Source organism: Poecilia mexicana, unplaced genomic scaffold (assembly GCF_051168715.1).
Source record: "Poecilia mexicana isolate PSO_F unplaced genomic scaffold, ASM5116871v1 scaffold_7, whole genome shotgun sequence".
Lineage (NCBI taxonomy): Eukaryota > Metazoa > Chordata > Actinopteri > Cyprinodontiformes > Poeciliidae > Poecilia > Poecilia mexicana.
In genome coordinates, this window is record NW_028263376.1 from 8,501,951 (window position 1) to 8,511,855 (window position 9,905).

The window sequence follows — 9,905 nt, forward strand, 5'->3', positions numbered from 1 at the left end:
CCGGAGCAGGCATTCGTATCAATGTCATGACCGACTTTCATACCAATAGAGCAATTTTTGCACCCATGAGAGCGATTTCAAAATTATTTTGGGGTCAAAATTCCACTCTTTTTCTCACTCTAAAAAGCGGCAGTTGGTTTCAGTTACACTCTAAGGTTTCGGCAGTTGGAAATTTCGCTCGTTTTTCGCTTTTTACGTCGCCGTCGTAACTCCGATCCCCAATAAAAGTAATAGCTCCAATGCCGGGATCGAGACACACGTTTTGATACCACTTTTGTGGGTGGGCACGCAGCGGTACGAGCCGCATTAACGGTAATGGAAGAAGTTGTTATAATAATAATAATATCCAGGCGTTCTATTGGGTGTAGAACAATAGGTGCCTGCCATGCAATGCATGGAGGCAGTGACTGACCTGCTTCGCAGGTCAGTCACTGCTCTCCTTATGCATTGCTAATGGCATGCCCCAATAACTGAAGCCAACTCTGGATAATGTATTAGTTAAAATTCTCCCATTTTTGTCCAGACCATTATAACTGCACAGTGCCATGGACAGAAGGAACAAACACTTAGGTACTTGTTTTCCGCTGATTATAATTTTTTTATCATTTTTTTTTGTACATTAAAGGGTACAGCTAAAAATAAGGACGAATATTGTAGCACCAACCACCAAATGTCCAATTGCTAATTCCCACAGGCCTCCTCTGGGGAATTTGTCAGCTTGGATACTGTGACTTGGCAGGGTGAAGCCGGAAACTCTAATGATTCAAGCCACAGTCATAAAATTTCCAAACCATAGAGCTGTTTGCCTACAAGGATGAGTCTCTAACTATTGCTTTTCACAGCCATCAGGCTCATTTGTCTTGCTTCATTTGAGACCAGAGGAATGCTGCTCTAAAAACCCGAGTTAGTCAGCTCCATTTCACTTTTTTTTTTATTTCTCTCATTTTTAGCTTCACTTGACATGATGGAGAACAGAAGGTGTCACACTTATTTGCAAAAAACAACATTTTATGGGAGTGTTTTAACAGGGGAAAACCATTATTTGTGCATGCCACAAATTTGGCCTTCGTGGAAAAAATTCTCAAGGGATTTGGTGAAAGCAGAAAGAATGAAGCCTGTTGAAGGAAAACCCTGGTTTCCAGTTCGCAGCAGGCATGCAGGGGAAGATCCTCTGGTCAGATAAAACCAGAGTTAAATTTTTGTTTTGGGCCAATATGCAGACTGCTGTGTGTGGGAGAAAAACTAACACTTTGCTTTACCCTGAACACACGACCCCTGCAGTGAAATGTGAAGGTAGCAGCACGACGCTTTCGTAAGGTAGTGAAGCTGGTCGGCTGATGAGAACATGGATGGAGTCAGGATACAAGGAAAAGCTGGAAGAGGCTTCAAAACGACGACGCCCCCTGGCAGCCCAAAGCTGCACTGGAATGGTTTTGATTGAATCACAAGAATGTGTTAGGAAGGCCGAGTCAGAGTCAAGATCTATATTCAATTTAAAATCTGTTGCCAGACCTGAAAACGACCTTCAAAAATATCCTCCCAACCCAATCTGAAAGACTTTGGCCTATTCTCCAATGAAAGATGAGGAAAAAATTTCAGTTTCAATGCGTCCTTGACTGGGGAGCAGGCTGAACCCAAATGGATGTCAAACTTTTCATATTTTTGTTTGCAAAAAAAAATGTAAAAACTTGGGTCATTTAACTTCTACATTACACAAAAAATTCAGTGAAGTTTGAAGCGGACAAAACATGGAAAAAAAAGAGAAAAAGTTAAGTTATGAATAAAATAATTAAACTTTATTTATTTTAAACTTTTAAAAGTTGTCCTGGTGACTGTTGGCAGGGGCGGCTCTAGACAGGCGCCAACAGGGGGCCAGTGCCCCCGTAGAAATGATCCTGGCCCCAGTTAGGGCCCCTGCACTGAAGAGATGATGCTAAATGAAACTCTTAAGATGACATGTGCTGACATATAAACCATAACTAACTGGACCAATTTCATCTTTTACCTTCAACATTTTACTGTATCAATGAACTAAAAATGAAGTTGTTGCACTTTCAGCTTCAGCCATCTTGAGACCCAAGATGGCTGAACCATTTTCATGGTTTTTATTTTCTTAGTTTGTCCCTAATATTCCGTCATACTGCAGAAACATGCTTTATTATTAAAAAACTTGTTTTTCCTGTCTTTCTGTGGCAGCCATCTTGGCTGCTTGAGACAGGATCACAGTTTTCTTCTGCTACACTAACACTGTGAGATATTAAGGTAAATGTCTGTCTTTAATGCAGCTGACAGATTGCAAAGCGTGAGGATGACATCCTGTTCACACTGAATGGGTTTTGAGCAGAATTCATTGTGATGTTTAATAAAATTCATTATCAGATCAGAAATTTTGTTCATGCCATTTGAAACAAGAGTTTAAATTAAATAAGTAATTATTTTTAACTTGCAAATAATACAGAAGTGTGTCCTCTTTAAATAAGTGGCTTAAATTGCAGCATTAAGGTACAACTCACAATTTTTACTCAGATTTCATGAAGAGCAAAACTAATAGGTGTAAATATACATTTGTTATTCATTTATTTAGTTTTACCTCCAATGCGTGCATAGAAATTAAATTATTTCAAAGGTCAGACAGGTCTATTTTGTCCAAACACCTTCTGAAGTCAAACTGAGATGGCAGTAGATTTCTTTCCCAAACTTGGGAAGCTCTAAAACTTCCCAAACTGGAAACATGGCTGTTCAGTCCCGTACTGACATCTTCTGATAGACGGAGAAACTGCAGCTCTAACTGTGATGCACTGGTCTGGTAATGCTTAAGACCCACCAATGAAATTGGTAGCAAACTATATAAACATTCAAGACACAAAGATTATTCAGTTTTAAATAGATGTGTCATACAGTACAGTGAAAAAGTTATTTGCCCTCTTACAGATTTTTTTCAACATCAAAGTCGTTGCCAAACTCAGATGTTTCGCATCATCAAACAAATTTGAATATCAGACAAACGGAGTTTGAGTAAAAACAAAATGTATGAAATAATTTAATTTAATACCATGTAGAGAAAAAAAATAAAAACAGGCCATGAGAAACAAAAAATTGCTTCACCCTTGTTAAATCACGAATTAACTGTACTTAACCAGATTTATTGGAAATCACTAGCCAAGCCCAGGCCGGATTACTGTCTGACCTGTAAAATAAGATGAAATCACTTTAACAGAACGTGTCAGACGAGGCTAAAAGATCAGACGGGAAAGTAGGTGATTGACATCTCAGTCTGGAAAGAGTCTGAGTCCAGTGAATTTATCCAAGACCGACTGCATCAACAACTCGTCTAGAAGGTCACAAAAAAACCCAGAACAATATCTAAAGCACTCTATAGAAGAGTTTCAAGATGAAAAAAACAAAAATGAAATCACTGCTGATTTGAAGGAACTGAAATGCCAATCTATTTGCAACAAACGTCTTGATGATCCTCAAAACATTTGGTAAATATTCTGTGGACTGAAAAATGTTGAACTTATTGGTAGGCATGAAACCTGTTACATCTGATCTAACCTAAATCTAATGGAGATTGTAGCAGTATGATGGTATAGGCAGTAGTGTTGCTTTCCTATAACTTTTAGATGTATCCCCCATACAACAAATGAATGACCACCTCAGATTGTAGCCACAATCTCTAAGGATCTCTAAGGAGATCGTAGCCTCAGATGTGTTGAAGAAGCAGAAAGACTTCTGAAAGCACCATTTGGCCTGAAGCCTTTAGCGTTATGGTCAACCAGAGTATAATCTGTAGAGTATAATTTGTGACCTTATGTCTAACTGAGGCATGAATTAAACTTGACCTACCTTATTGAGCCTTTTCTACTAATTGGTTTACTCCTGCAGTACCGGAAAAAGTCCACTAGATGGCACTGTGTCACTAAAGCTTTGACCTGTTCAAGAACCTTCCTCACAAGAAGTTTGCATGAGATGAGGTGCTAACAAAGGGGGGGGGGTTGCAAAAATATGACAGGTAAGCTTACATTTTCAATGTAGTACAATGTCAAAGGTTTTACTAAACATTATATAGTAATATTATGGTGTTTTTTTTATGAAGGTCAAATAAATTTCTAAAAAAAATTAATTTCTACTAATGTATCACTTACTGACATATTCCAACCTCTTTACTGATGCACATGCCTAAATTGTCACATTGTTCTTCTTCGATTTTATCAACAAATACTAGATGGACAGCAAAACCTTTTTTATGGTGAAAGGACACACAAATCAGGCTCTGATACCAGAACAGCCTGAGCGATTCTTATCCTGATCTGAGCGATGATGATGACCACATAGAAGATCCTGACTGTCATCCTACACAAGAGGAAGACGAAACTTCTTTTGAGTCCATGAGCGAGGAGGAGACTAGCCATCTTCAAAACCAGCAGCCCATAAGAGGAGGCTGGTTTTTGGTAAAGAAAAAAACTGTAGAAACCGAACCAGCTGACTCTCCTGTTCACCTCCACACCCAAAGAATGCAACTCCCAGGATATGGAGATATAAAGACATTGATGAATTCAGTGTTCCTGATTCTGTATCTGAAGCTCCTGATTCTGTATAGACACCCTTGCAGTATCTCAAGACACTTCACTGATGAGACAATTCACCATATTGCTCAGCACAACAACCTTTACTCTGGATCCCCCATTTCTGGACAATCAACTGCAGCCCTGTGGAGATTGAAAATTTCCTTGCGACGCTGATCTTAATGAGTGTTTTCAGCTTCCCAGCCATGGAGGGTTATTGCCACCGTGATTCACGTTACAACCTGATAGCTGATATCATTCCAAGAAAAAGATTCAAGCTCTTGCGCCAATTTATTCATTTTCATTTTATGACAACTTTGGACACTTGCCATTTAAGTGTAAGAACGGTGCCCGGATGCCCGCTCCCAGTGCTTTGTTGTGTATCACCATAAACAAAAGGACTTAGATGCCTCACAACTGCAGTTGCAGTTGGTTCTATAGCGCTAGGTGATTTAGCTGTTGGATTCAAGTATGTTGGACCAGGGAGACATCTAAGAGTTGCAGGACACCGGCCCTCGAGGACCAGGATTGCCCTGATCTAAGGGAATAAAAAATGCAAAGAAAATAAAAATTTATTGACGGGTTTTTTTTTTGGTGTGAACCTCAAAGGGTTAACCCAAACTTTAAATAGCAGCTTGAAGCCTAAGTTCACTTCAAAATGGCACAAAAAGGACTGGTTTAAGAGTGGCCCAGTCAAAGTCTACGGTAAAATTCTGTTGTAATGGTGCGGCATTACCTAAAACTGGCTACTTTTGGTTAAAACTGTACAAAATGGCCGAAATAAAACTGTTCTGCGAAGTGAGGGACAGTTCATTACCATTTATCAAAGGAAACTAAATGGCAATTTTTGCCTCAAATGGTGACACTGGGTAAAAAGCTTAGAGTGCAATTATTTTTTCACATATGGTCGTTGGTTTGAATAGCTTTTGTTTTTACCAAATGAAACCATCAGTGAAAAAGTTCGTATCATATTACTGTTACTGTTATATTTGCCTGGTATGCAAATTTCTGATTATCTATAAAAATTAAAAACAGATGAAAAACGTAACAAGGCAAACACTTTTCAAAGCACTCTACATTAAAAGTTGCAGAAAGGAGGATTTCTGAGGAACACAAAAAAAAATGAAATGCAGAGTCATGGACCATTTAATGATCTTCAGAAGTAAGTTAAACAACCATTTATGTTACAGTTTAAAATGTCCTCATGGAGGAACAGCAAAATACACTCAAAATGAAGGTTGATCAAAAGACATTTTTTGATATTAATCACTGTTTTAAGACTGTTTTTTTTCTTCTTTCATTTGTATATCAAAAATTATAAGTGCCTTCAACATAACCATGAGTTTTCAGCTTGCAGTCATAGAAATATGTACACCACAAAACTGACAAGCATGGTTTTTACTTTCAGCATCGGTTTCACGCGCTTCATCTCCCGTCTCTTTTTAAAGACTGCTTTGTTTTGTTTCACAAAACAAAAATAAAGACCCTGAATAAAGACAACTGCAAAGTGAGAGGGAGGGAGTGGGGGGGCAGCTACACGGGAGCACAGATAAGAGACGTGGGTATTTACAGCTCGGCTCTAGGAGACAGACAGGAGGAAGGATGGAGACAGATGATCAACACATCCATTAGCGGCATAACGTCAAGTTTAAGTCACATTCTTTGCCTTTATGATCCTACCTTACAATTTAAGATATGAAAATAAAGCATGCTATACAACAGGTGACATAAAGTAGTGGCATGAATAAATTTAGTATGCAGACTTCCATATATTAAGGGAATGGGTTTCAGACACCAGGGGGCAGTACAGGACAACGTGGGGAATGACAAAAGACAAAAAACAAAAACAAAAAAAACGCCAACCTCTACAGTACAAAAAGTTCCTTCAAATGAAAACGCAGCTTCGTTGTTGTGTAAAAAGCACTGCAGTATTAGAATCATGTCAATAAACAAAATATTTAAAAATGAATCAATGTGCCCTCTGAACAGCAAAATACTAATTTAAATATGAAAATAGGTTCAGATCACTTTTTTTTTTCCAAACACGTGCACATAATGATCATTCGCAAGACATTTTGGCACAAAGTCTTTTTTTTTTTTTTCTTTCTCTCTGCAAATCCCCTTCTGACTCCCTCCGATTCACATTCTTCCCCGGCTGAAAACAATAAATGATTCAAAAATAAATAAGAAAAAAATGAGAGAGCATACTTAAAGAAACATTGAAAACACGATCTGTCTTGTAAAATAATTTGCTTGGTCTCTCCATTTTTGCTTCAGTCTTTAAATATTTACAATATCTACAGCTCACAATTGTCCGCAATACCTTTAGGCATACAGAAGATGCAAATGAATGAAAAGGAACAAATTAAATAAGTCTCTTTTTTTTTTTTTTACTGTCCCCTATTGAGGCATTGCGTGTAAAATATACAACTCTACGGATCCCATCATGAGTTCCTTGGGGCAGGGAACGCGTCGCGATGGAAACATGAGATCGGAAATGTCGCAGAAACTTGCAGATGGTGTCGGAGGAAAAGCTTTGTGATTGATGAAGCTGAGAAGACTCTCCATCATTCCGTAGGCAATAGCTTTCTTTGCTCTAGCACAAGCATGACTGATCACTAGAATAAATTCATAACGTATCAATTTATGAACAAATATGTACAAAGTTCATAAAGTTTTGTCAACATAGTGCAATGAATTCTCAAGTTTAAAAAAAAAGGAAACAATCACAATCACTTTTTTATGAAGGTAAAAAACATCCTACTTGTAGGTCTCCATCCACAGCTTTATGAATGTTATGAAATACAAAAAGGCAATGCAGAACACCTCCAAAAATGGGAGAAAGAAAAAAAAAACAGTAATCCAAAAATGATCATCAAAAATCCCCGTTCGACCCTTTGCATCCTATTTAAAAAAAGGTCTAGCTTTTGTAATTCATCATCACAGGGTGATTTAAGGACTTGGTGAAGTGAAGGAGAAAACTTGAGTCTAAAAAAAATGAAAGATATGTTTTGTTGTTGTTGTTTTGAAGTCAAACTCATAAAGATGAGGCATTTCCAGGTTCCAAACTGGTTCAATCCAAAAGGGCTGGTGTTGGCATTGTTCAGGAATAACAAACAAACAAACAAACAAAAAACAATGGAGGTAATTAAACAGAAGCTATAACAATCATGAGGTGAGGGGAAATGCTGGAGATGCTGTTGAGAAGGTCGGGAGCCAGGCGAGAAAGATGGCTCTCCGAGAATTCACACGGCGGGAATATTTGCACCACGTAAGCTGCCTGTAGTTGCAGAGATGAACACAGTGTGAGTGGAGAAGCGACAGCATTGACAAAAGGGGCGGGAAAAGCTGAAACGAGAACAAACCTGATTGGAGCCGGGGTTGGGCACATTAATGATGCCAGCTGCCTGTTTGGCTTGCAGGTAAGTGATGAAGCCACTTTTCAAAGCTTGGGTTTGACCAAGGACGTCTTCTTGGTCTCGACCACAGGGTAGAGCCAGGAGCAAACAGTAGTCATTTTCCATCTGAAAAGAAAAAAAGAAATATCACAACAGACTTATGACAGATTTATGTTCTACAACTCTCTCCATGTTGTTGTGGCCATTTATGTTAAATTTTGCAAACTGTTATTTCTATCCATTTAATTTTTATTTGGGCAGTTAGAATATACTTAATTTAGTTTAGAACCAAAATCTATAAGTAAGTTTTATATTTGGAATTGTTCAGATTACTCTGGTAACCTTTAGACCCTCACATTAATTTAAGTGATTAAGAACGCACCGGGTGGTTCCTGGAGGAGCTTTTGCTTGGCAAACTTCTGGGGTGAAGACAAGAGGTTTTTGTAAAATGATTTTTTTTTTTTACCACTTTTTGAACTTGAAAATTATGTTAAGTTGTAAGAGATTTTTAGTAATTGTTTTGCCCGACGGCCTTTGGTGGAAACTTTTGGTTTTGGAACCTGGAAGGCCGCGTCACATGGTATTTTATTCATTCATCCGTGTTGCTGGCGCTCAGCTGAAATAATAAGGTACTCACAGTCATTCTGCGTGCCACACTGTCCAACTGGGAAGCCTCAAGCCTCATCCTCTGGACAATACGGAGAAGAGATCCTCCTTCTGGGGGCGGGAGAGAGCGCTGAGCCAGGATGGTGTTTCCAGACACAAAGTGTAACTGGACGGCAGCCTGGTCGTTCTTCAGCGCCAAGAGTCCTTGCCAAACTATAGGATACTTCTGCAAAAAATAAAAAAACAGGAAGTTATTGTAAGCATAGCTTCTCCTTTGCTTCAGACCAAAAATAATTGTATATGATGATAACTTGAGATGGCACAGAGAAATCTGACCAGCGAGTTGCAAATTCAAATCTTATCTAAGATCTGTGAATGCATGATACACAAGTGCTGGCAGGTGGTCCATATCCTTCAGTGTGGTCATTGTTAATGAGGGACGAAGACTCAGAGTGAACAGCAGTGAGGTGTTTATAAAGGACGTTAGCAGGAACACAGACAAAATAAAAGGCATGCTGAAAGAGAGCAAGGCTTTTAGCAGATAACAAGAAGGGAGAAAAGACTACAGCAAAGTTGCTACATTTCATCCTTTTGAGAGTTCAACCCCTGTCTGCAAAGGAACATGCTTCATTTGGAACGTTGGAAAATGTCAGAGCTGAAACAGATTGCTGTTTCAGTAATTCTAACCTCACTAATTGAGCTATCCTCTAAAGTTAGACAATGAATTCAACATTTCAGTTCTTTATTCATTTCCTCTTTGTTTTAAAATGATAAAATTATTTTTCATACAGATGCTGCTGTCTCTCACACTTGGTGTGATGTTCCACATGTTGACATTGATGACAGCTAACAACAGGAACTGTAGAAAGTCTATTTTAAGTGCTCTTCTTATTCCTTCTGACATTATCTCTCTCTAACAAACATAATGATGAGTCATGTAATTCTCTTACTTTTAAAAGCTGCACCATGTCAATTGACCGATGTCCGGAATGTTCCAGCTTGGCATCATGTCGTGGCTGTTGTGAACTTGATGGGGTTACTGTCGGCGGAGGAGTAAGGAGGAAGGTGCGAGGGCCTTTCTGTAGAGACAGATCTGGCTTATGAGTGAGACCCATGGGCGACATCAAGGGGGACTGGTACGATGGAGAGATCGTTTCTCCTGATATTCGAGAAATGTGTGAAGATTCAGAAGAGGTAGTGTGACGGAGATGTGGGCTTTCAGGTGTGGAATCATTTCCTCCTCCATGGGACTGAGATAGTTTGCTTCGGTTTCCCAACTCGTGCTCCGCCGGGATCTGATAAGAAAAATTCAAATCACATTCCAAGATCAGTACAC

General features: G+C 38.9%; 1 protein-coding gene across 1 annotated transcript in view; it reads right to left on the reverse strand.

The window, feature by feature from the left end:
- Nucleotides 1-5,693: 5,693 nt before the first annotated feature.
- Nucleotides 5,694-9,905, reverse strand: part of spen (spen family transcriptional repressor) — a 28,848-nt gene continuing 24,636 nt past the window's right edge. The window contains exons 12-15 of the mRNA XM_014969865.2: nucleotides 9,520-9,864; nucleotides 8,601-8,795; nucleotides 7,931-8,089; nucleotides 5,694-7,845 (exon numbers count right to left, since the gene is read on the reverse strand). Coding sequence (XP_014825351.2) covers nucleotides 7,714-7,845; nucleotides 7,931-8,089; nucleotides 8,601-8,795; nucleotides 9,520-9,864 — 831 coding nt within the window. The 3' untranslated portion in view covers nucleotides 5,694-7,713. The remainder of the gene's footprint in view (nucleotides 7,846-7,930; nucleotides 8,090-8,600; nucleotides 8,796-9,519; nucleotides 9,865-9,905) is intronic.